Genomic DNA, 25,280 nt, shown 5'->3' with positions numbered 1-25,280 from the left:
GCTTTAACAGCAAATCTGTTAAGAATTTGGAGATACTCCCTTGCCAGCACAAATATTGCGATTATTGTTTCAGCCGATTGGCACTCACAGCCATGGCAAATGAGCAGTTGTTTCCGCCGAAGTGCTGCTCGCAGGTGATTCCGTCCAAGCAAGTCCTCTCGAAACTGACAGAGAAGGAGAAAGCACTTTTTAAGCTGAAAACGCGGGAGTATGCGACACCGGCCAGGGAACGTCGGTATTGTCCCGCGATGAGATGCGGGAAATGGATACCGCTTGAGAAGTTGAAAAGTCGATCAACAACACAGCTCTGCCCGTATTGTGGCACTGCCATCTGCCCGGGGTGTCGGGACAAGGCTCATGCACCTGGCAAATGTTCCTTCGACCCTGGACTGACTGAATTTCTCGAACTCGCGAGAACTCAAGGCTGGCAGAGATGTTTTCGCTGTGGGGCAATGGTTGAGCTTCATGAGGGCTGCCAGCGTATAGTTTGTAGATGTAGTGCAGATCTTTGGTCAGTCCTATCCCTCACCTCGTCGCTGGCAATACGAGATACTGACGCAGCCAAGCTATACATGTGGTGGACCATGGATTATCTGCCATCACAATGCGTTAGGAAACGTAACCGCAAAATGCCAAAACGGCGCGCCTCTTGGAGACGGATTGGGAATACATGATGCAGATGAGCTTGCTGCCATCGTGGCTGCCATGGAATTCGCGGAGAGAGAGCTGGAAGAATAGGTGTCGATGACGAAGTGCACAGACGTCCGTCCACGAAACTGGCTAATATACTGATTTTGAAGCGATATGCTTTGTTGTACTATGAACCATTATTTTGCTAGATTCCCATGCTGACGATGACTCTCGACGACCATTTATAAAGAAGCAAATGCAACTAATTGTTTCAGCTTTTGACATTTCAATGCTGGATATTCCATCCTTCGGTAGATATGGTATATAGCCAAGTGGTAGCATACAGCAAGGGATATCACGTTATATGTTACTTCAAACATCACAGCGAGTCGCCAGGTTAGTAGTCGTAAAAGCCCTTTCCGCTCTTCTTACCCAGCCAACCAGCATCAACCATCCTCTTGAGCAGCCCAGACGGTCTATACTTGCTGTCACCAGTTTCCTGATGCAAGACATTCATAATAGCCAGGCAGGTATCAAGACCAATAAAGTCAGCCAGCGTCAAAGGTCCCATGGGAACATTTGTCCCATTCTTCATGATGCTGTCAATGTCCTCGCGGGCACCAACTCCAGTCTCCAGACAGATAATAGCCTCGTTTATGTACGGCATGAGGATACGGTTAGCGAGGAAACCAGGCGAATCAGCCGAAACGGCTGCAACCTTGCCCATGCGCTGCACAAAGGCAATGGCGGTGTCCACGGTCTCCTTGGACGTCTGCAAACCGGCAATGATCTCAACACCCTTTTGAACAGGAACGGGGTTCATGAAATGAGTGGAGACCACACGGGAAGGAGCCTGGAGATCTGTCGGATCTGCTGTGGTGGCAGCAGCGATCTTAGTGATCGGGATAGACGAGGTGTTGGTTGCCAGGATGGCATGCTTTGGTGCAATTTGAGCGAGCCTCGAGAAGATGGAGGTCTTGAGATCCGGGATCTCAGGAACGGCCTCGATCACAAAGTCCACGGACGAAAGGTCGTCCATGTTCAGACTGGGAGTGATGCGCGCACGAACGGCGTCGGCAGCCTCCCAAGTAAGGCGCTCTTTGGAGACATCTTTCTGAAGGAGCTTGTCTGAGGCGGAACAGGTTGATTGTTAATTGGAATATCCCTGGAAATTACAGGAGTGTAGTGGACAATTGGACGGTATCGAGCATACCGGCAAATGTGAGACCCTTGTCCAAAGACGCCTGGGAATTGTCGATCAGGGTAACAGGAACCTGGGCCTTTGAAGCAGCAACAAGAGCAATACCCAGACCCTGCAGACTATTTAGAATTTGACCTGACGAAAAATTACAGTATAAAAGCATGCTCACCATTTGACCAGCCCCAATCACACCCAGGGACTTAACCTCGGCAGCATAGGCGGCGGTGGAAGTGCTGAAGGAACGAGAGGTAATTGACGAGCCTACGCGGGCCACACCCCGGACAGAAGCTGAGAACATGGCGGGAGACGATGGTATTGCCTCCTAAGAGAACCAAAAAAGAAATTGACGCAGACAACGAAAGAAAAGTAGAAACGAAAACAGCCGAAGATCTATGGGACATTGGCTTGTCTTTCCCCATGTACACCCGACTCATGTGATCCGACGTCATCGGCTATCTTCGGCCGTCGGGTAAATACCTTCTCCGATAAGCCGAGGCTGGTCATTCTAATAAACGCGAGACGCGTGGGATAACGCGTTGTCATTGGCTGCTGCGATGGGCGCGAATTAAAGGTTGGCTTTTCATCACCATCAGTGTTTATGGTGATGCTATCGGTCTGCCAGACAACAGCGTCGGCGGACGATCGGAACTGAACCGACGACTATGGATGAAGAAGGTGCGCCGTTGAGCGAGAGTGTCCAAGTGGTAGATCCTGATGTCCGCGCTCATGTTTATAGCCTCGTTACTGCAGTAAGTAGAGTCGATACCCTCCTTCACAAGTAAGAAGTTGTGCTAATATCTGCAGCTCGGAGGTTTCAATGGCGAGAACGCAGACCGCTACGTCTTGGGTGACGATGCACTGGCCTGTCTACGAGATATCAAGCGTTGGTTGAAATTGTACGATGAAAAAAACAATCGCATGGATGTTGCACGATGTCTGGGGGAAGCAAATCTCATCAACGGCGACCTGTTGCCGATCTTGACCCTCTGGTCGACTAGTGGTCAAAGGAGCAAACAAATGTCGAGGATTGCATTGGCGTGCCGTAAGTGAGCTGAACGGGTACGGAAACGAGCTCGATGATCCGGGGATCTGACAAAGAATAGTGGAATTATTGGTGCCTCTGACATGGCCATTGGAGGTCCACAGTGAAATGACAGTCAACCATCATCGACACACGCCGTATTTGCAACAAGCCCAGGTTCTTTATAAACGTGGTATTCTCAGTCATGGTAGCGACAGCCTCCTTCGAACCGTCATCCGAATCGGCCTCCCCAGCATGGCAGTCCCTCGATCCGAACGGACGACTCGGGATGAAGGCATCTTGAAGCTCATGCTCTACTTTCTTCGAAATATCGCGGTTATTTCGCCGAATCCTCGACTGGCGGCGGAGGGGGAGGAAGAGGAAACGTCAAGATCGGCGACCATTAATGCTTTCCAGAATCAAGATGCTTTCGCTCTTCTTCTGACCATGTGCTCCAATGTAGGAGATGATTTCAGCCTTCAAGATGTGGTCCTCCTCGAGATATTATTCCACATTGTCAAGGGAGTCAACGTGGAGAAACTCTTCATGAACGACGCCGAACGAAAGGCAAAGCGCACAGACGAGCTCGGTGAACTTTTGCAGAAGGAATCGTCTCTGCGGCGGGAATACGCAAAGAACGCACCAACTCGGCATGGCAGGTTTGGGACAATGATTTGGGTGAAACGCGATGACGCCAAGGTCTCCACGGTGTCGGGACAAGATGTGCTCAAAGATAGCCAGACAACCCTTCACAAGATGGATCAGAGCAAAAAGTGGAACAAGCCTCAGATACGTCGAAGACAAACCGAGGTGACGGCAAACAATGACTTTAACACGCCCGTCAATCTCAACTCGACCGCGGCAAAGAACCTACGAATGTTCGTCGAAGAGTTCTTGGATTCTGGCTTCAATCCGCTCTTCACTCATGTTCGAAAAGCCATTGAACGTGAAGCTGATCGAGTCACGGATATCAATACACGACAATTCTTTTATACCGTTGCCTGGTTCCTTGAAGCCGAGCGCGTGCGGAGAGCACATCACCGCGAAAAACGACATTTGGTTGACAAGTCGTTGAAGGAAATGGAACCCGATAGCTTTGCACTTGTTGCCAGTGTCCTCAACCAGGAAACATTTGTCTTTCTGAACCGCTCAATGCAGTACAGCTATGACAATAAAGACGTCGAAGACCTCACTGCAGAAATGCGCTGTTTCACGCAGATTCTGTTGACTGTACAAGAGATGGCTCAGTCACCGCTTGAAGAAGATCAAGAGATTGCCGACAACATCCAGAATCGAATTTTCTATGAAGAGACTACCCATGACCGCATCATCGCCATCATTCGCGGGTACAAAGACCAAGGATTCGGCTACCTGGATGCATGCACAGAGCTTGCTCATGTTTTCTTAAAGATGTTGGAGCATTACTCCAAAGAGAACGTAGATATGCAGATCCGATCCCGTCGCCGCGCAAAGCGCAAAGCCAAACAAGCCAAACAGGCCGATATCGAAGGCGATGACGAGGAGCAAGCCTCAGAAGATGAAGACTTGATGGATGCCGAAAGAATTTCAAAGGAGCGCAAATTCGATTTCAAGCGCTTTGCCGCCAAGTTCTGCAACCAGAACTGTGTCGACACGTTTATCGCATTTACGAAGTACTATAAAGAGCTGAATGTGGACCAATTGAAACGAGCCCATCGCTACTTTTACAGGATAGCTTTCAAGCAAGAGATGAGCGTTCTGCTGTTCCGCCTTGATATCATCAACCTCTTCTATCGCATGATCAAAGGTCCGGGTGCCTTGGACTCGAACAAACCCATCTTCAAGGAATGGGAGGAACTGGTCCGGCAAATTATTCGGCGCATGATCAAGAAAATAGATCAACGCCCGGCTTTGATCACAGAGCTCCTGTTCAGTAAGATCAACTCGACTGTTTTCTACCTGGAGTTTGGGCACGAGAAACAGACAATATCCGCATCTAAAAGACCTCCGGCTGAGCTCGAAGTTGACCCGAGAGAAGCCAAGACAACCGACGAGAAAATAAAGATTGTTGTGCATGTCATGGTCAAGGATGAGCACACTGACCTGGTCAAATGGGTCAGTGATGTCCTAAATTCGGCAGCCGATGAGAGAGAGTCCTGGGAAAGTCAGGGACAGCAATCGGAAGGACAGAAAGCTCCCAACCCAATGATTCGTACGTCTTCTGATTACTTCTGGCTGGCCGTACGTGACTAACATGGGACAGCTGTCAAACCCCACAACGAATCATACCAGAAGGCCATGTTCTCCAACGCCAAACTACGTCTCCTCATGACTTTGGTTCGCTTCGAGCGTCTAGGCATGGAGGATGTCCCTGGTGCCTCCTGGATCGTTCCTTCATCACTCACGTCTCAAGATCTTCGGCACACGAGATCCATCATTGAACAGTGTTTGACTGAGCCTGTCACAGAGAACTCTGACCGGGACTTGAGCCAGTTGATAAGGCGAAAATTAGGAAACAATACAAGACGAGACAGAGACGACCAAACCGCCGACGTAGATTTTGGCTCCGATTCTGAGGGTGATGACAACGTCCCAGATGGGCCGCTATTCCCACCCAACCCACGATCAAGGGCTAACGCTCTCGAGCAATTGAAGAAACAGCAGAAAAAGAGACGCAAGGAAGCCGGAGAAGAAGAAGAAGAAGAACCCGATGAACAAGTCTTGGAGGAACGACGTCGAGCACGCCTGGAAAATGCTTTAGCTCGACAAGCGAAGATTAAGAGCGATCTGTATATTCACGCCAGTGATGAGGAAACGGATGAAGAAGCAGACCAGGAATTCTTTCGACTTGAGGAGCAGAGACGAAAGGAGCAGGCAGAAAGAATCAGGAAGGCTCTGCTCCACGGGGTCGTTAGTAACAACCCGCGGAAGAAAGGCAGTGGGCGCAAGCGGCAAAGCGACCAGCACACTGCCTCGATCGCGGATACTCAGAGCAAGCGGCAGCGACGTCAGCAACGGACTGAACGGCTCGATGACAATGACGATCTTGTCATGACCGGTACGGTGGCTCGGTCGCCAGACTCTACAGGACTAGGCTCACCTTCTCTCCAAGGTGCTAACGATGTCGAAGACACACCTGTTACCTCCGAAGAAGATGAACTCGATTTCGATGATGATTTAGCTTTCAGCCGAAATCGTAATAGAGACAAAGTCCCGAGTGCGGATGACGACGATGGGGAGACCGAGCCCCCTGCACCTGATACTGTAGATGAAGATGACGATGAAGCGGCACCCGTCGCCGCACCGCCTCGGCGAAGAATGCGGGCTGGGTTTGTCATCGAAAGCGATTCAGAGTGAGATGTATACCTATCATGTTGTAATGATTATTGCATGCGGTGTTCGGGTTGGGTCTTGATGGGCATGATAATGAATGTATATTTTCGCATATATACCAAATCACGAAAGCATCCATATGTAGATGCTCTGCATCCACTGAGTGAATAGGCTCGAGGTTCGCATATCACCACTACCAATGGAGGTTTTCTGGTAGTCAGCAGCAATCCACGAAGCACCATATCCCATCTCCCACTGTGTCCTCCCGTAGGTTGAAGGTATTCTACAATGAGTAAAATATTTTGACAACAATCAGAGCTCCATCATGAACGAAATAAGCAGCTTCAAATTAAATGATCAACATTTGCCCAATAGCATCAATCTTCCGATAGCAACAAGTAGCCTTACAAGACCGCAACACGAGCGTTGCCATGATGAGTCACTGATCCATGGACCAAGCGGGTAAGAGGCCTTAAATCCCAATGCGTTTCTCCTACTCTGTTTGTATCATCAAAGACGCAAATCAAGACCCCTCCAGCAGCTTGGATTTTTATCTAACTTCAAACAAACTAATTGCCACTCAATCATGACTGAACATGTCCGATTCATCACTTTGGACGTCTTCACGTCACAGCCGTATGCTGGCAATCCGCTCGCCGTGGTCTTCCTTCCGGACTCACACAAGCCGGGTCTGACACAACAGCAGAAGCAGTCAATCGCGCGCGAGTTCAACTTGTCAGAGACTATCTTTGTCCATGCCGATAAGGGGGAGAGACGTACTATCGACATATTCACCCCCGACAGCGAACTTCCATTCGCAGGCCATCCTACCATAGGAGCTGCATCCTGGTTTCTATATCTTTCTGAGGACGAGGGCGACAAGGATGCCGTCAAAACTCTGACCACCAAGTCGGGGGATATTCCCATCTCGCTGCAGTCGGGACAGCCGTCGCCTGCAGTAACTGCTAGAATCACACATAATACGCGGCTGCACCAGTCCAGATTCCCGCTCATGGAACTTATCCGACTACATCCTTTCCTGCCTCGCTTTTTCGGTTTAGTGAGTCAGAAGATACCAGATTTCCCTGTCTTCTCTATCGTCAAAGGAATGAGCCAGGTCCTTATCGAGATGAAATCCCTCGAGGCTCTTGCTGAAGTTACTAGGGAGATGATACCTGAGGTTATCACTCCGGACTATGGCTATCTAGATGAAGGTTGGGACGTAGGTCTCTGTGTGATGTACTTCTACGTCCGCAATGTCGAGGATCCGCAGACTGGTGCAAATACCATCCGGACTAGGGCGATTCTCGGAAGCCTGGAGGATCCAGCAACAGGAAGTGCAGCCAGCGGTCTGGCGGCTTATCTGTCTCTGATGGAGGGAAAACCTGGTCAGTATAAGTACAACATTGTGCAAGGAGTGGAGATGGGTAGACGCAGTGAGATTGGGGTAGAGGTCGTGGTCAACCAGGATAAGAAGATCGACACTGTTGAGCTTCAGGGAGGCGCTGTCAAGGTATCCGAGGGAAGCATCCTACTTCCTCCGAAATGAGTCAAACACTGATTAGACGTGAATGTGTTCACTCCTGGGCTGCAATATGACGAGATGACAATGCATGGTTGGTCTGAGCTGCGACGAGTTCTTCGAGTATATTGCTTGAAGCTTCCGACTGTGAGAGCTAGTGAATGAGAATGAGAATGAGCCCACGTGAAGGGCATACTACTATCAGACTTATACTATGTAGACTTGAGGCAATTCACTGCATCTGCTCTCTCAAAAACGGATATCTCCGGTAACCATACACTGCCATCCTCAAGATAAATATAGATAAATACTACCGTTCAGCTGTTCAGTCTGTTCTTTCTCTTTATCTGATTCTTACCATCTACACCTCTCTAATACACAGCACATATTACTATCTTCAAAACGTATTATCTACCCTCCAAATATTATTCTAAACTCATTTTATCTATCCCCATTCATCTCATCTTGCCTGCGTCCAATCCGACTATGACAGAGAAGCGAAGCCGTAGGGCTTCTCTGTTGGGATCCCTTCAAGCCCTTCGAAGCAAGACTCGCGGTGGAAAGCACACTTATCAGCCACTGGGCAGCGAGAGAGACAGCGGTTCAATGGACAATGGCAGATCTGGACGCGTCTTCTCATTTGGCTCATTCTTTCCTATCAAGCAAGAAAGCTCCGTCTTGACCTCGCTTAGAGGAAAGAGTCGCAACTCTCAGATACACGAAGCATGGGATTCTCAACGTCAAGTCTCAATGCCTCTACCTATCAAGTCCTCCTCATTTGGCTCTGGAGATTCGAGTAAAACAACAGCCAGCAATGGGAACTCTTACAGACAGATCAAGATATCGATCCGCCGTTTGACAGCAAAAGCTAGTCCATTCTCCTCTCCACCAAGCAGCCAGACGTCTTCAAGATCCACCAGTTTCACAGGGTCAACTTTGACCTCATCGTCCGATCACAAGTATTCGAAGATTCCGGTCCCTACTGAGCCTCCAGTCAATAATATTTACTCTCGCGAAGCGTTTCAAAAAGAAGGAAAACGGAGCGTCCTCGCATCACTGAGCAGGCGTTACACCAATCTCAGACGGAACGCGGGCAAGGACGAAAACAAGTCCATCTCAAATGTTGGAAAGAAGGAAACCGAAGATGAAGAGATCGATATCCCTACTCCTCCTCGGCTGGTCAAAATAGCTCAAACTGTTCGATATGTTCGACCTACCGAACCTGTTCGGGTTTACCGAATCGGTAGACCTGTCCAGGCAGTGCAAGTTACCCAACCTTCTCAACCTATCCAGCCTGCTGTGTCTATTGAGCTTGCCGAACCTGCTGAGAATGTCCAAGCGGTTGCTGAAACTGCTTCGGTCTGTCAAAAATGTCTGGAACAGGAATTCAAGCAAATCGAGATGGTCGAGCAGCACTCTGAGCTTTCCCTGGACTCATCATCGAAGCTTCGCTCATCGATCACACGAACTACTTCCTCTCCATCTTCAAATGCTGCATTGGCTCGGTTGGCCCCTCCACGCAGTTCTATACCTGTTCCTGCTAAGCTCAGATCTCCTGCAAAGGCATGCGCTCCTGCCTTTCAAGATGGAAGAAAGGCGTCAGAGGAGCAAGGAATAAACAAGAATACAAGAGGAAGCTCCATCCCTGTTCCAAACAATGCTGCTGGCCTGAATGTCAAGAAAGTACGATTCAGCGAACCTCTTCCACCAAGAGAGCAGACCTTCACTCACCGTCAGTTGTCCGACAACCAGCCCGCCTTCATATACAAGATAACGAATCGCATCCCGAGAAGCAGGAGCGATATGCAGCCCAAGAAACTGCGGGTGAGCAGAGGATTCGCCAACCTGAAGGCTCTTCAGATTGAAGAAGAGGTCATTTCGCAGCTAGCGTCTGATGACGACCAAGAGCAGAGTGTTTCCTACTCAAGCCAACAGTCCGAGTTAAATGCAAAAGTGTCAACGACCAGAAACAAAGATTGCACTCAGAGAATGGTACTGCCCAGCGATGATAATCACACCAGCAGAATCCCGCGCAACAAGCAGAGAACGCTAACCACGACTACTCCTGCTGGCTTCCAGGTATCCGAAGCACAGCCCCGTCAGTATTGGCTTGGCCGTTTCATGACCCTCACCAACGCGTTCCACTACGAAGATTCTTTCAATGAACCCGATATCGCCACTGGATTTGGAATGCTGTCGAGCTACTCCCGGCCTTTGGGCCAAGCAGATACGAACCTTGCGAACTATCGTGTCAAGCGCGCCTTCATGGTTCTTGAGAATGTTTGCGTGACGGAGGAGGCGTCTGCTAGTCTGAGAGAGTTCAGAGACGAGTACATTGCGATTCATGGAGATCGTTGGATGTTGTGATGAGGCTATTTTGTGAAAGATTATGGCAGATGAAAGATCGTTTGTGCGTATTCACCATGTGGCGTTTCATTGGATTATGGGTATCTGGGCCACATCAATGTGCTGGACTGGGGAGTTTGGGACATGAAGGCGTCGGGATACACTAGACATATGTCTATCTGTTGGGAAAGGCGATCAGAGGAGTTATTGGTTGGAAGTGTTGACTGCAAATTGCTGTACTTAGGATGACACCGGAGTCTGATATTTACATGGTTTTCTAAAAAATCATTGCAAGCAGCCTGCCTGATGTGTAGAATTTAGTATAATCCCGATTGAGAAGCATGTCCACAACCTCAGAGGCCACAGACCCTTTATAATATCCGCCATATTCAAAAGCAGAGCGTCCCAACGCCGTCCCATGCTTATCAAAGATTGCATCAAAGAAACAATTTTAGTCCGCGGGAAATATCGACTAGGTCGGTTCCCCGTCTGCAAGGATGTTACTTCCTCCTGCTCTTCAAGAAAGCAGCGACCTGGTGATGTCGAGTGACAAAGAACATCCGCTTCCGATCGGATTTCCAGACCAGAACGCCGATTTCCTCGGCATATCGGCAGGGGGCCTCGTATTCGGCCAGAGTGTTGAAGTCCCTGAACAAAAAGCCATGTGTCGCTTTGACGCGATCTCTCTCGAGCTGCCAAAGACGAATCTGATCCACGACGGTAGGCGGTAGGACGGACACCGGCATTCCGGCTTGATTAGAAGTAGACCTAGTCACATTGTGCTTGCGCATTTGTGGGTGTGCGTGTGTCGATAGGTAAGAGATGATTTGATCGGCGGTAATGCCCATCTCGACTGCACGACGGATGGACTGGCGGGTGATTTTACCCGTGATCAAATTCGGGAAGCGATATTTCAACGTGGTGAAAAGTGCAATGAGGGAGATCTGGAGCGGTGAGGAAGTATATGCGTAGAGTCGGTAATTTGTTTCGATGATGATGAATCCCGAACCGGCTTTGCTCGAGGCTGTGCCCGTAGGTCCGGAAAGGGAGCCAGCGAGAGGATTACTCAGAGCGCTGGAGTCAGAGGTCAAGGTAGTTGCGAGGCGCGTCGGGTAGAAATGAGTGACATCCGGGGTTTCCTGATAGACGATACCAAAGTCGGCCAAGTCGGTCAGAGTGCGCAATTGGTTGGATGTCAACTGCTTCTTTTCATACGATTTCCCCAGTTCCAAACTGCTCAAGAAGAACACAAAGGAAAGAACCTCGACGCTGTCCATACCGATGGCCGCTGCGCTCTCAACATAAAGAACTAGGATATGCCATACTTGAGTGCCGACGTCCTGTAGAACGAAAGCGAACCCGTCCTGAGTAATTTCGACTCGACGATCCCTGATCTCAACGAGGTGGCCGGCCTGCAAGAGCTCCTTCACGCCTTTGCTCAAATTGACGTCTCGTTGCATACCGAGTCCACTTGTCCCCACCATGTATCCCAGAACTCCTTCCCACTGCCGTCTAGCATACTCGTCCAGATGCGCAATGGAGACAGCTTCTTCGTCAGATATCTGCGACAAAACACCAAACGACTGAGTTTGCTCGGCACCGGTGAGAGCCTGGCGAAGGGAGGATGCAAATGGATCGGTGACGGTGTATGCTTTTACATTATCCGACGTCGTAGTGCTGGTCATAATGTGCAACCTGCCCAAAATTGAAAGCGCATTATCTCGCTCTCTTTTGGGAGTCAGCGACTATACTTCCCGATACGTTCACTTTGAGAAGGTGGTGATACTCACTTCAAGCTGTCTGGTTTGACCCATGCCTCCAAATCCGCTGCTGGAAGTGGGTCCTTAAGGTAGAGTAGCGCCATCACAAAACATTTTGCTATGATCTATCAGTCCAAAAGGGGCTCTCTGTGCGATGACGAGGCAGGCACATACCCAGGTCAGGCAGCATGCGCCTGAAAATGGCGAGAGCAGTGGAGGGCTGCTGGTAGAGCTTGTTAAAGACAGTCCCAGGCAAGCTCTCCAAGTAATCGAAAGGACGGGGTGGTGCCGCAGCCATCTTGCCTGCAGGACCGAAAATAGTTCGTTATCTCTGCAGCATCATCAAGCGCTGTCACTAAGAAACCTCAACGATGAAGGGTGAGGATAACTGGGTAGTCGTGAATCTGTGTCTGATTGGAGAAGTTGCAGCAGATATTGTCCGGTGACCATAGCGGCCACAAAGCGCAGTCGGCGATGATCTCACTGTTTGGCTTCCTCCATACCTGAGAGCCGGTTCCTAAAGCTTCATAGTCCATTTGCCTAACCATTTCCCCTTCCTCACATCTTCAATTGCGCTTTTCGCACCGAGTAAATATGACAGCTTTGCGATTTGTCAGATCTGTAAGTATCACATTCATCCAATTCAAATGATACTTTCGTAGTAACCGTTTTGTACAGGTCTGGGAGTCCTTTCGGGCTACCTCAGGGTTAGAGCCTCGGTAAGTACTGACAGAGGGCTCATATTGACACTCGAGCAAGACGGTCGCTGAGCATATGTCTCGAGGTCACAGTCTGCTTGATAACGTAAGATTCTGCTTTTGCAACTCTTCGAAAATTGCGATTTGTTGCCCTTGCGATCCCACTGGCGATGAGCATCGGACACGCGCATCGGGATATACTAATAACCGCTCTCAGCTCCGTGTAACTGCTGCACGACCCGGAACTGTCAACTTTGAGCTTGATATCCAGAAAGAGCACACGGTAAGTCTCCCGAGTGCGTCTTGTTCCTCGCCATACATTAACAATGTCACTAGAATAGACTCAGCATCCTTCATGGAGGGACAATAGCCAGTATGGGTACTGTATACCGATGAGACCCGACGCCCTTTCTGCCATCTCATTGACCCTTGGGTCTAGTGGACCTTGGCGGCTCCCTAGCTGTGGCTTCTCGAGGCTTGTTCGCGACTGGCGTCTCGACAGATCTTAATGGTATGTCAAACCAGACGTACAGAATAAGTCCAAGGTTGACTTTATATTGATACGAGCTTTCTCTCACAAGTAACATACCTGAGTTCCGGAGGCAAAGTTGGAGACAAGATCCAAGCGGTTCGTTTTTCAGCAGGTCAAGATCTTTACAAAATTACTGACTTGCATGCAGGAAGTCACTTGCGATAAGTGTAAGTCTCCTACCAATGACCAAGGGAGGAGTTCTCCCAGAACTATGTCATCATAGACACATGCGAATTCTAGTCCATCGATATGCCTAACCAAGTCGACAGTCGGGAAAACCCTAGCATACACAAACATCAAGTTCATGAACTCCAAGGGTGAGGTCTTCGCAAGAGGCAGTCATACAAAGTACGTGTTCGCGCTTCACCGATAACACCGTTCGAATAGCTGACTGCTTTAACCGGCAGGTACATTGCACTCGGCTGGAAAGACCCCAAAAACATTGTCGAGGAACTCGAAGGACGCAAGGAATCGTAGAAAAGCCGTCGTATTTTGCCGGCTTGCACTCTTAGAGTTGGTAGATTTTTCCATCACAGCTGAGACACTCATCCAGGAGGCATATAAATACATATGGTTCCCATCTAGAGAATCCGAGAAGTCTCTATAGATCTAAGCAAGTCAGGAATGCCGTTGTACATAGAAAGAATGAACATCTTGTACATCTCTCATGACCCCGAACTTATTCACCACACTTCGGAAATTACTTCATTTTAGGGGGCCGGGGAGGCGGCAGGCACACAGCGGCTTAAGGCACACCGCACTGGGGTTAAATCAAAAGCACCACTGTGATATATCAGATCAGGTGCCGAATATACATGAGAACTTCGAACGCAACCCTACAGACAGACTACCCAGTAGAAGAAATGATGACGTCAAGTTGCTGGCATCAATCGACTCCTGCACGGCTATTCAAGTATGCTCATGCAATAGGTCCTCCTCAGGCTCATCGCCCGCTCCAAGCATGACTTCATCCTCGTCCAACAGCTCATTTTCCTCGTCAGGCATTACATCATCTACTATGATGTCCTGATCACCCAATGCCTTAACCTTGGCCTGAGTCATCTCAAACACATATTGCCCGAGATGCTCCACTCCCTCCATAGGCGTACCCTGAACCTCGTCGTCCAGCGATCGTGTGGTTGGGAACATTTCGCCCGTGGTCAACTTGAGTTTGTCAGGGCGCTGTAGGAGAAGGTCAAAGGCTGGCTTGAGTTCATAGCATGACTCGAACACCTCGCGACGACCGAGGATATAGAGACCCAGACGGGAACGGGAAAGAGCAACCGTAAGGCGGCGAACATCACGGAGATAGCCCACTGTGCGGGTTCGCGTAAGGGAAAGAATAACGTCTGCGCAGATCCCAGGTCAGCATAACTCATCGCGCCAGATGGTTCAACTTACAGTCGTTCTGTTCACCCTGATACTTATCCACAGTTGTCACGATCTTTGGCATGCCAAACAGTGTATTTTTAGCACATCGATGGGCAAGAACGTCTTTAATCAGGGCCGTTTGGCCTGCGTAGGTAGCAAGAATGGATATCTTTGATGCCGGGTACCCGAGAAGTCGCATGTACTGATAAATGGCGACAGCGTACTCGGCTTCTCCCAGGTTCTGGATGAAGTGAGGGGTCGGCTCCCTTTCTCCGTTCCCTTGATAATCTGGGACGTTGATGAACTGATAATCGTACTGGAAGCCAGCATTCGCCTGCTTGTATTCTGAAGCCGTGTGAACAATGGGCAAATCTCCAAGCTGCTTATAACGCCACCGAAAGAGTTCTGCCAAGCTAGGTCTTGCTCGGCCCTGCTGATCAAGATTGATCACAGGAACACCGAGTCTTACCAAACGTAGGAAAATACTCTGCTCGAAATGGGCGTACTGGCGGAAAGCAAGGTTCTGAATAATCGGAGAGTTTTGAAGGTGATCACCGCAAAGAACCACGCGTTTCAGAGGGAGCTCGCCATTCTTCATGTGTTGTAGGGTGGATGGAATAAAACTCTCAATCTCAGTGATCTGCGCTGCCTCTTCCATCACGACATTGTCATAATGAAAGCCAAGGTCGGCGATTTCCTGTCGACGCATTGCCGCATGTGTAGATGTCATAGCAATGATTCTCGCTTCTTTCACAAGGAGGTAGTTTGCCTTGTCGCGGGATTGCCTCAAAATCTCAAATGGGCGAATATCCTCTAATTCAGAGAAGATCTTGTCGATATGCCGTTGACAGCCTTCCGCCACATCAAGCAATGTCTCCTTCGAAGCGGCCGGATCGAACACAGGCTGAGGGGCAGTTGAGAAATAGGCATGGAATGGGAAGGACGCAATAATATCCTCAGTGGTTGTACTTTCGGCACGAGCGTGGTCGAAGAATTTCGCCCAGGCTGGCTGGATGTAGACTGTATTGAAATATCCAGCCGTCTCGCAGGAATTACCGTGTGCGCCTTCTGCACCAATTGACGCCGCTAAGCGTGTCACTTCAGCGAGGAAGAAATTGCGGTTTTCGAGAAATGACTCGACACGGCCGTATTTGCTGTAACTAGTTTCGGTTTCGAGTTCCTCTTCACCATGGCCGAGTCGAAGAAGATGACGCTCATCGATGTCTAGGGCCACAATCTTCTGAAACAACTGATTAAGAGCTTGGTTACTGTGCGCGATCAGAAGGGTACGCTCCTTCGGGAAGTCATGGTAAATATTATTGATGATTTGAGTTGCAACATCCGTTTTACCAGTTCCAGGAGGGCCAACTATCACAGTCAGTCCGGGCTGCGTGCCGGATGCGATAGCTTCAACCTGAGCTGGCGTGAATCGAATGGTGTTGAGTTTGGGAGCATCGACGGGATAGGGACCTGGGTTCGGCTGTTTGTATGTGGACACGCGTATCACTCCTGCACTTGCTCCTTCTTTTTCGACCGGGTCTCTCCGCCGTTTCTTCGATGATGTTGTTGAAGGGGCTTTGGTAGAGTTTTCAACGTATTCAATTACGTACGGGGGACCGAAACTGGACGCCTCGTTACCCGAGGGCTCAATAGTGCATCCTGGGAAACTCTCCACTAGGTGCTGCCAGTCCAAAAAAGTGTCTCGGAAATCAACCGACCTCAGTCGGTTTGGTAGTTCAGTATACCTGGCACCTGCAGGGTCTCCGTATCCTAGAAAGATATCCTGAATCCAAGAAGGAAGGGTAACATCAGAGACAATGAGCCTCTGCATGTTCTCTAGTATCGACCTGAAATTGTTCTCCCGCCCTTTCCGTCTCGCAATCACGTTTATCAAAGGATAAATGTCCTGTTTCCCTTGGGAGGTGCGATCCTTATCAGCCTTGAAAGAGGACGGATCCAGATTGAGCAGCAATCTCCGGAGGCGAGGTCGAGATTGATATCCATTCGTGTGGCCCGCAACTGGTTCACGGAGTGGGCGACCCTGCTCATCAAGAACCTGAACCACTGTTGCAGTCCTGAGGTGTAACAGACTCGGAGTCTCTGCTGAGCTGTCCCTGAAAATGGAATTGTTCGCGGTACCGGGTTGGACAGCTAGAAGGAAGACGACATCATCTGGACGAAGTGAGTCCCATTCCTTCCGAATATGATCTGCTAACCTGCCAACTTCAATTGCGATCTCAGCCCTTACAAAAGCTGGTTCTGACGAGCCTACTTTAGGAGGCGCAACCTCGATTATGGCTGGTTTCGAGATGGGAATGGCCATGCGAGAGAAACCATCGAAAGTCAATGTCTTGCCATCGCGGCTTGACCGAGGCTGCATCCGCTTGATAATTGCTTCCATATCCTTTCGGACCTGGAAGAAAGCTTCGGAACGATACAACAGGAACGATCGCCAAAGAAAGTCGCCAAGGCTCAAATATTGAAGATTCAGTTTCGGAATGGCAAGCGGTCGAGATCCGTCATAGGTTTCGTTTCGCAAGAATGAAGGGTCATAGAGATCTTTCTCTGTGGGCACAATGCTGAGCTGAGATGCAGTCTCTTGAAACGGTACCTTGCGCTCGTAGAATGACAAAAGTATCTCGAGATAGAGATGTCGAGTGGGCATGACCCCGGATTGTTTGGGGTAATCTGTCCGGAAACCCAGGTGTGCACAGAGACTTTCGAGCTCGGAATCGTTTAGGGCACTCAGTTGCCCTTCCAGTTCTGAGCGTTGCTCGATTGAGCCGTAGTTTGACAGAGCAAGGATCATCAACTTATCCTTGAAGTGCTTCATCGCGGTCCGCTGCAAATGTGCCAGCTCTTGGGAATGGCTCTCATAGACTGCCTGGGGGTCAAGAGGCTCGCCGGTGTAATCGTCGATTGCGAATCCAGAAAAATGTTTAAGAAGCTCAAAAAGGTCGCGGAAGAGGGCATTTTCGGGAGAACGGTACATTTGTGAAAGCCGTATAACCGGGAGTACGTTGAGATCCTTCAACAACGTGTTGACGTAGCGCCGTGTGGGAAGCTGACTCTCCAAGTCCACCAGGTATTCCAGAAACCTTTCACAATAGCGTAGATTATCGGACAATTCCTGCTCGGATCCATTCAATCGCCTCAAGAAATCCAGAAGCATAGTAAAGAGCCATGAACGCTCGAATCGCATCTTCGCCTTTGCCACCTCATCTCCAGCTTCGTACCGCTTCCCAGCTGCCCTCCAGGCTTTCTTTAAGGATGGTACCTTAGCAAGAATCCGATCCCTAGTTTCTTCACTCGAGAGATTGTGCCAGATGGAAATCGAGACGAGAGGTGCGCACTCCTTTCGGATGAGTACGTTCTCCAGAGATTGAAAAGCACTGATAATGAAAGACAATACGAATTGGCGGGAGAAGGTGGACAGAGAATTGTCGACGCTCATAGAGAGGATCCGATGGAAAAGGTTGGAGAAGTCGTCGGGCCGGTCTGAGAAGGTTTCTAAAGTCCATTAGCTTTTCACAGGTATGTCCGGCCTGAAAGTACGGAGACGCACCCCATATTGGCAAATGATCTCGCTGCTTAATGCTAACAATCAGCGCAATTAGTAGCACATGGTGATTGGACGCATCTTCCGAATATGTCGGCCAAAGATATCTGTAGGCAATTAGCTTCAAGGGACGTAAGAGCGTCAGTCACAGTCGCGGTGCGCACTTCTCCAGGATATTCAAATTCTCCAGCATCAAGAGCGAACGAAGGCTGAAGTTTTCAGCTTCTAAGGGCTCCCATAAATCCTTTCTAATGACATCCTGCTTGGCTTTGCGGACCTTAGAGGTCCCAAGCCAGTGGGTTTTCGCCAGCTGGACCCATGAGCTATCCTCATGGAAGTCCTCCACCGTTGGCCGGGAATCGCGGCCGTGCGCCATAGCCTGACGTGTTTGTAGGCCCATTCCTCGATGTTGAGGGCTGATTCAAAAGTACTGCAGGCGCGGGTCCAATTTATTGCAAGTGGTCCGTCGCGGGCGGAAAGGGAAGCTGTTGGCGCGCGTTTAAGCCAGGCGGCTAGAAACCGCCCGCAGAGCCGCCATTTATCATCCAAAGCTCGCGCCAATCTTACAACCATCCTTCATCCTTTTTATGTCAAGCTTGCTCTTGGTGACTCTGTGAGGATGTCGGTTGCTGACCATGATACGATGCATGTATACAGAAAACTGGTCGATGATCTCCTGAACCGTGCAGAACAAATCAAACAAGATGCGCAAATAGAACCCCCTTTAACAGAAGCTCATTTGGGCGACTCGATATGGGCGATCCAGGGGGAAGAAAAGCGCTTGGTGGAACAGCTGAACCAGCAGACACGATTTGCGGCAGTTGAACTCGCGTTCAGGGAGAAGTTCTACAGTCTCCTGGTATGACTCTGATTTAAACGCTTAACTATGAAGCATGAGTGCGATGGGTAGCTAACACTGAGCTATCTGTAGGCGCACACGACAATTGACGAGCCCTCGTTTATTCGCATGTGGAATTTGCTTGACATAATCTCAATTTTTTCTGATAATGGTTGGCTCCACTCGTCTAGTCTTGTGAGCGAACAGCTACCTGACCGTGCACAGAACAATGCGAGCCCGGTTTGATATTCTGGTTGATCGAGGAGTTGCTCGATAGCCAGACCATTGATGGTTGTCGCAAGGTCTTTGATTATTTGGAGTCTCGCCGAGAACGGAATACAAAGGTTGATATTTTCTTTCTGTCACTACAACTCGTGCAGTACATCCGCTGATACCGTTCCAGAAACACTTCAAGCAAAAGAGCTTGATCATCCTCAGATCCTGCAATGAGCTACTTCGGAGGCTGTCCCGGGCAGAGGATACGGTATTTTGTGGCCGGGTCTTCATATTTCTGTTTCAGAGCTTCCCGCTTGGAGATAAAAGTGCCGTCAATCTCCGCGGCGAATATCACACCGAAAATGTTACCACCTTTGACGAGATTACCAACTTAGGGGCCAAGGAGAGTGATGATATGGATGTCGAAATGTTCGACGCAAAAGAAACATCAACCGCGACTGAAGCCCAGGGACCTGATCATGATGGCCAACCACTGCCTTCAGCCAGCGATTCACAGACGCTTGTACAAGAACAAGCAAAAGTCCCCAAACTTGTTGTCTCGAAAAGTAAAGACAAGGATACGGAGAAGGCAGTTGATTTAGACGCTCTGTACTCCGTTTTCTGGGGCCTGCAGGCGTACTTCTCTGCCCCGACAAAAGTGTTTGACTCTCAGCATTTCTCATCCTTCAAGGCTGGCTTGGAGAGCACATTGATTGCGTTCAAGAATATCAGAACAGACCTTGAGAATCAAAGCGCCAGTAAGACAGCGGAGGAAATACGGAAATCTACAAAGCGGAAACGGAGCGTGGATGGCCAAGAGATTGCGAGCAGCTTCAACCCTAAGTATTTGACAAGCAGGGACTTGTTTGACCTCGAGGTACGTTGCTAAAAGGTCCGGGGTCTGATCATTACATGCTAACAATCAGTTACAGGTCAACGACACAGCTTTCAGAAGACACGTCCTTGTACAGGCTTTGATTCTCCTGCATTTTATACTTTCTCTTACACCAAAAGCGAAAGCGAAACTTGCTGATTTGACGAACAAATCGGTGCTTTACGGTTTTGTATTGAATGAAGAAGATGTAAGCTCTTGACCCACCGTCTGCTTTTCCACGTTATGCTTCAACCCTTTCCCCGCGCCTTTCCCTCTCGCTTCGAACACAAATTAACAGCTACAGGCCAAGTGGGCAACCAAGATGAGGAAAGCCATTGAGGAATATCTACAAGAAGGCACTGGCGGCAAATTCTATTATCGCATGGTCGACACTGTTCTTTCGAGGGATAAGAACTGGGTCCGTTGGAAAGCCGAGGGCTGTCCGCTCATTGAAAAGCCTGCCGTCTCAGTCGCAGAGTATCTAGGTGCTCGCGAGAACGCGACAAAAACATACGCAAATAAGCGCCTTCGTCCCTCGCCTATGGGCGCTCTGAATCTCAACTTTCTGCCTGAGGGAGAGTCACTATCAAGCGTTGAGAAGCTGAAGGAACCGGAGAGGTTTGTACCTCGTTGCCCGCGGATTTGATCACCATGAGGCTGACATCTGTCAAGATATTCTGTTCCCTCCGCCGACGCGTTCATGATGGGCATCATGGATGATGAATTAGACATTGATACTGCGCATACGAAAGAAGACAAGGAAAGAGCAATTCGGGCAAAAGCGAGTAAAACTTGGCGCATTCTACGTCTTTCCGCTAAGGGCAAACTCGCGGCCTTTGACAAAATTGATGACGGCAAGAATTTGAAGGCTCTGTTTGAAGCCCCGCAACCTCCCGAGAGCACCACTCCTCCTACTCATGAACCGGCTTCCCAGGCTTCGGAATCCGCAGCTAACGCGTCCAACGATGCCGAACTCGAAACCACCGCGACGGGACAAGAAGAACAGGCGACTGAAAAGGGTGCCACGACAATATCCGAACAGACACAAGGCGATCTGAATGATAGCCATCAAGAAGCAGTTCCCGCCGCTCCGCAGGCGACCTGATGAAAGAAAGACACGCGACTTTTAAGTATCATGGCGCTGAGATGAAAGCATACACTTGCTTATTGTAGAGTCCGAATTTCGACGACTGTTTCGGGCTTGTTCTGCCTACGACTCCATCGATCGACACTGCTCTGATGAACTTCAATAAGTACTTTGCCCGCATCAACGTCGCAACGCTACGTTGACTGTCTTTACAGAGTGCAGAAGGTCTCAAGAGGATTATGGACCAAGCAATCCTTGGTTTGGAAATGGTACGCGTCTAATGCAAGGTACGGTCTTCAAGACGACGACAGCAAGGACTCCGTCATTTGCCCCATTGGCCGATGGCCTATTTGATCGTTGATAAACTCGGCCCCTAAATCAGGGGTCGCTGTCTGGCTGGGCTGTCGATATGCTGAAACAATGTCTTCTCTACGGAGTACGTTCTCGAGTTTCTTGTGTTTGCCAGACTGCAATAGACACTATCAGGGGGTGAGGGGTAAAACAGGAAGCAAGTGAGGAAAGAAAAACACGGTAAATTTGAAAAGCATGAGGAGAAATGACGATAACAGCAATGCAATAACACTACTTGGGCATTTTTGGACAGGCTGCAGAAACCCTGACCTTTTTTTTTCTACTTTTTTCTCTCGAAATGTGGATTACTCTAGTACTAGTCTAGAAGCCAAAGAGGGCTGCATCGGCTACCGGAAATTGAAGGCAAGGCCCACAGCCAACCAGCCGGAGAATTCCTCGAGGTTTAAGGTGTGGGAGTGAAAGCTGCAGGTGGACGCATCTGGAATCAGTAGACACAGTCACACAGAGGCCGGTACGACCTACAGCAACTTGGCACTGATGTCATTTGCTGTGGCCGCAGAGAGGAATACTCCGGAGTAAGCTACCTTTCGGGCGTGGGCCCGATACCCTAAGGGGATCAGCAACTCTAATCAGTAAAAAATCACAACCGATTGATGAGGAGAGTTCCTGCATTTGCAATATTAACATGTTCAATTATTCGCTCTTCTTTTTGGTGTCTGTAACCCACGGATAATAATCGCAATTATGATAGTTATTCGATATGATATAGCTGTGCATCATTATGTTTCTTGTGTGTATCGTTCCTCTTCTTCCTATTATTTCAGTATCAAGGTGGAACTGGCGAGAAGAGTTTTTCAGTGTGGTATTCCTTCTGCGTTCATTCTAACTTTCTCTTTCGAGAGCCCAGTCTCAATGACAGCGCCTCTGGGGCTCCCTATCAAGCCGTTGGTGGCATTTGTGGAAATTACAGTGGTGTTTTTTGGATACTGTGTTTCAGACAGATGAAAAGCAAGCAGCCGCAACACCCCTTAGGCAGGTCCCATGATGGCTAACGATGACCTCAATATGATCTGAACGTTAGAACATTCTACCACGACGGGAAAGAAGAAAAAGGAACTTCTATTCGGCACAGGCATCTGTCCACTGCCGGACATCTCATTGTAATAATTGTACCTGACCTCTTCGATACGTTGCAACCAGCCAAGTACTATTTACAAGAAGAATCCAATGTTATTGCAGCCACAGCCGTTTACCAAGGATTCGCCATCAAATATCAGCAGTATTGAATAATATTTAGACTACAGAATATGCTGTGTCCAACCAGCATCAACAACCCCAGCAGCAGAATCCAAATCCATATCCTAGGTACATAGAACCTCGGCAGTGTATCCGAGACCAATGATCAATATTATTAGTTGATCCCTGGAAATATTATTACCTCCATTGGGTCCGAGGCAATAGCTATCCGACTTAAGCGCATGGCAGGACCATGGGTGATGTCCTTGCCAGGCCGTTGAACGATGTTTCATCGTGGCCAACGGCTCGCACGGACCAGCCTGGTCTAGCTAAGTATTGATAACTTGACAGGATGCATTGACTTTTGATATGATTCAATCAATCCATCAGATTTCCAAGTCTCCTCGTACTAAGTGGATACTGACTGAGGAACCAACGGTCTCATTTCGGAGAGCGGCTTAGCTTGCAAGAGATTCTGTCTCCTTTTCCTTGTTTTTGCGAGCCGTATCTACACAGATCCCCGATACCGAGAAACACTTGGCTGGGCAAGGTCCTCATGGCGCCTGCTGTGGATGCTTGATCGCAGCATCTACTCCTTAATCTTACTGGCTTGCGTAATGTGAGCTTCGATACCCACTGTGATGGATCCGGTTCCCTTTACGGAGTACTGGGACAGATCATTTGATCTGGACAAGACGAATAATGGAGTCACAAGTGATGAGAAAAATGAAGGGATTGTCAGCAGGCTTGGCGTCCTGAGATTGAAGACGCTGCGCTGCTCACTACCTGTACTGTTGTTGATCAACAAGTCGGCGACCAATCATTCTCGCGGACGATTCGTCTTGGGATCAATCTTCCCCGCATCGATGCTGGCACTGCTTACTCATTATTATTAAGCTACTTTACCTTTTGAATTTTGAAGAGTACGTACTACCTCTCTACTATGGATAGTGGAGTATGAACGATGGCATATTGTTTTATCTACCAGGCACGAGGGATGATGGATGAGATCGTTGTTCTGTTGTGATCGTCCCTCAACTAATCATGGACATCTCGATCCACTTCAGCCTTCTGTCACCGGCTCAGCGCTTGTGTTTGACACTACTTGGATTTTTTGATATCTCAATGCTTCTTGGCTAGTTGTTCAAGATCATGCCATATCTATTTACCCCGTGAAGCGTGCCGAATCTTGAGATCTTCAGTCCTGTCGCTAGCAACGCATTGCATTCTTTCATACGCAGTACTGTACGGACCACGGATCTAGGTACGGAACCACTCCGTACCTTACAGATGCTAAATGCTCCAGCGGCTCTACAACTCATTGATCGGATAAAATCGGACAAGGGGCAGTGCTGTAGTCGGGATCTCAAGCGAGAAGTCCGAGAACTTGTGCCGCCGCGATGAGACTTCTTGTCAAGCGAGGATTCCTTCACCTATCTGCCCCATTTTCCTGGAATCTTCTTCCTCACAAACGAACCAACTAATTAGGGGCTATCGACAAGATAAGTTTAGTTTGATATTGCTGGACCGTCACTTGCACCGGACAGTGGGAACTGTGGTTACATCCTCCTACTAGTGACCATCACTAACCCATTTTCGTCAGTAGTCCGACACTATAAAGTGCAAAAGGAGGAAGGTATCCTATCGGACTGAGACCAGGTCTTAGGTACGATTACGAAGTATGGAGCAGCCTCTTGTCAATCACTGCTTTCAATAATCTCGATCTTCGATCAGGGATTATCCGAGGATTTGCCACGGTCATGACTGGCTGGTCCAAATCGGCCTATCCTCCGCTGTTGTGAACGGGATGGCGGAAATTTTTCTCGGCCGGCCTTGTCTCATCCACGTAGGTTCGGAGGACGAAATACGTCCGTAAGTGTGCCATATCATTCATTATCCATCCATCATTTCTTCCGTTATTGACATTAGTTACTGCGATGCATCTTATTTTGCGCTGTTTTCATCATTGTCCAGGTGTTGTTGAGCTCCCAGGCCATTCTCCTCCTGGAATCCCCCGGTCTGACGTAGAAACACAAGCCACCACCGTCGTACTTGGGACTTCTTAGCTTGACATGCATACATAACTGGTGGGTGCGGACCGGACTTCAGAAACCAAATTGCTTCCTTTCGAGTTACTAAGGTTCCTCGCTTAAAAGAAATCATGCATCTCCAAACCTTAGGTGCATGAATTTATTTTTCCCCACTCCCTCTCCTCCCCTTTCCTTGCTCACTTCCCCTGTATCTAGCCGCCCTCTCATCAATACTCTTACATACATACATACATACATACATACAACATACCTACCTTACTACCTTAGGTACTTTACCTGAAGTGATGCTACGTATTTGATTGTTACGTTGAAGTGACAGACGCAACCTGACCCACAGATCCCACCTTCTCTCCACTTTCGGAAGAGTCCCCAACACGGCTCCTCCGTTTCTCCAATCATATCAACAGACACTGCTCGTGGGCCAGCTACCATGATGCTAATAACGATCGATCTTCTGGAATGGTAACTCCATCGTTTTGAAATCAATTATTCCACACTACGTATCTAGTTGTGTTATCAATGCCTCGGCCTGGTTTACCCTCATTCCGTCCACAGTGCCCAATTAGATTTCGAATCTTAATGTTTCCCTCCTTCTCTCACGAATTTCTCCAAAGATACGCCCCCTGGATGGGTTTGACACGGATGTTTCATAGAAGCTCCTAGTGGAGATTATCTCATATTCTTTGGTCTCATGATCCACCCCCCCCCCCCCCC

The 25,280-nt window shown here is 49.0% G+C and overlaps 9 protein-coding genes across 9 annotated transcripts; 6 read left to right on the top strand and 3 right to left on the bottom strand.

Moving 5' to 3' along the window:
* Window positions 1–92: 92 nt before the first annotated feature.
* Window positions 93–738, top strand: Aspvir_003553 (BRcat and Rcat domain-containing protein; the record flags this gene model as incomplete). The annotated part of the gene is made up of 2 exons (XM_043275134.1): window positions 93–511; window positions 567–738. The coding sequence occupies 2 exons, from the start codon at window positions 93–95 to the stop codon at window positions 736–738; spliced, it is 591 nt and encodes a 196-aa protein (XP_043131069.1).
* Window positions 739–1,027: 289 nt separating this feature from the next.
* Aspvir_003552 (3-hydroxyacyl-CoA dehydrogenase family protein) lies at window positions 1,028–2,129 on the bottom strand (the record flags this gene model as incomplete). Its single annotated transcript, XM_043275133.1, has 3 exons — window positions 1,028–1,758; window positions 1,844–1,943; window positions 2,001–2,129. 3 exons carry the CDS (start codon window positions 2,127–2,129, stop codon window positions 1,028–1,030), a joined length of 960 nt encoding a protein of 319 aa, XP_043131068.1.
* A 364-nt stretch (window positions 2,130–2,493) lies between these two features.
* On the top strand, window positions 2,494–6,188 carry tof1 (putative DNA repair protein (Tof1); the record flags this gene model as incomplete). The annotated part of the gene is made up of 4 exons (XM_043275132.1): window positions 2,494–2,580; window positions 2,636–2,873; window positions 2,935–5,043; window positions 5,095–6,188. The coding sequence occupies 4 exons, from the start codon at window positions 2,494–2,496 to the stop codon at window positions 6,186–6,188; spliced, it is 3,528 nt and encodes a 1,175-aa protein (XP_043131067.1).
* A 562-nt stretch (window positions 6,189–6,750) lies between these two features.
* Window positions 6,751–7,713, top strand: Aspvir_003550 (PhzF family phenazine biosynthesis protein; the record flags this gene model as incomplete). The annotated part of the gene is made up of 1 exon (XM_043275131.1): window positions 6,751–7,713. The coding sequence occupies one exon, from the start codon at window positions 6,751–6,753 to the stop codon at window positions 7,711–7,713; it is 963 nt and encodes a 320-aa protein (XP_043131066.1).
* A 459-nt stretch (window positions 7,714–8,172) lies between these two features.
* On the top strand, window positions 8,173–10,053 carry Aspvir_003549 (uncharacterized protein; the record flags this gene model as incomplete). Its single annotated transcript, XM_043275130.1, has 1 exon — window positions 8,173–10,053. The coding sequence occupies one exon, from the start codon at window positions 8,173–8,175 to the stop codon at window positions 10,051–10,053; it is 1,881 nt and encodes a 626-aa protein (XP_043131065.1).
* Window positions 10,054–10,532: 479 nt separating this feature from the next.
* On the bottom strand, window positions 10,533–12,090 carry Aspvir_003548 (TFIIH/NER complex subunit TFB2; the record flags this gene model as incomplete). The annotated part of the gene is made up of 3 exons (XM_043275129.1): window positions 10,533–11,727; window positions 11,823–11,910; window positions 11,967–12,090. 3 exons carry the CDS (start codon window positions 12,088–12,090, stop codon window positions 10,533–10,535), a joined length of 1,407 nt encoding a protein of 468 aa, XP_043131064.1.
* A 476-nt stretch (window positions 12,091–12,566) lies between these two features.
* Aspvir_003547 (PaaI family thioesterase) lies at window positions 12,567–13,499 on the top strand (the record flags this gene model as incomplete). The annotated part of the gene is made up of 8 exons (XM_043275128.1): window positions 12,567–12,596; window positions 12,708–12,773; window positions 12,827–12,869; window positions 12,930–13,001; window positions 13,072–13,118; window positions 13,171–13,189; window positions 13,292–13,370; window positions 13,430–13,499. 8 exons carry the CDS (start codon window positions 12,567–12,569, stop codon window positions 13,497–13,499), a joined length of 426 nt encoding a protein of 141 aa, XP_043131063.1.
* Window positions 13,500–13,931: 432 nt separating this feature from the next.
* On the bottom strand, window positions 13,932–18,352 carry Aspvir_003546 (RNA helicase aquarius; the record flags this gene model as incomplete). The annotated part of the gene is made up of 4 exons (XM_043275127.1): window positions 13,932–14,371; window positions 14,424–17,903; window positions 17,959–18,059; window positions 18,117–18,352. 4 exons carry the CDS (start codon window positions 18,350–18,352, stop codon window positions 13,932–13,934), a joined length of 4,257 nt encoding a protein of 1,418 aa, XP_043131062.1.
* A 219-nt stretch (window positions 18,353–18,571) lies between these two features.
* Aspvir_003545 (THO complex subunit THO1/HPR1) lies at window positions 18,572–20,985 on the top strand (the record flags this gene model as incomplete). Its single annotated transcript, XM_043275126.1, has 7 exons — window positions 18,572–18,811; window positions 18,884–18,962; window positions 19,016–19,134; window positions 19,194–19,883; window positions 19,939–20,088; window positions 20,185–20,498; window positions 20,553–20,985. The coding sequence occupies 7 exons, from the start codon at window positions 18,572–18,574 to the stop codon at window positions 20,983–20,985; spliced, it is 2,025 nt and encodes a 674-aa protein (XP_043131061.1).
* Between the last annotated feature and the right edge of the window lie 4,295 nt (window positions 20,986–25,280).

This window comes from Aspergillus viridinutans, assembly GCF_018404265.1.
Source record: "Aspergillus viridinutans IFM 47045 DNA, scaffold_15, whole genome shotgun sequence".
In the NCBI taxonomy this organism is placed as follows: domain Eukaryota; kingdom Fungi; phylum Ascomycota; class Eurotiomycetes; order Eurotiales; family Aspergillaceae; genus Aspergillus; species Aspergillus viridinutans.
The sequence above is the reverse complement of the archived record's forward strand: the minus strand, read 5'-3'. Positions and strand labels throughout refer to the sequence as shown.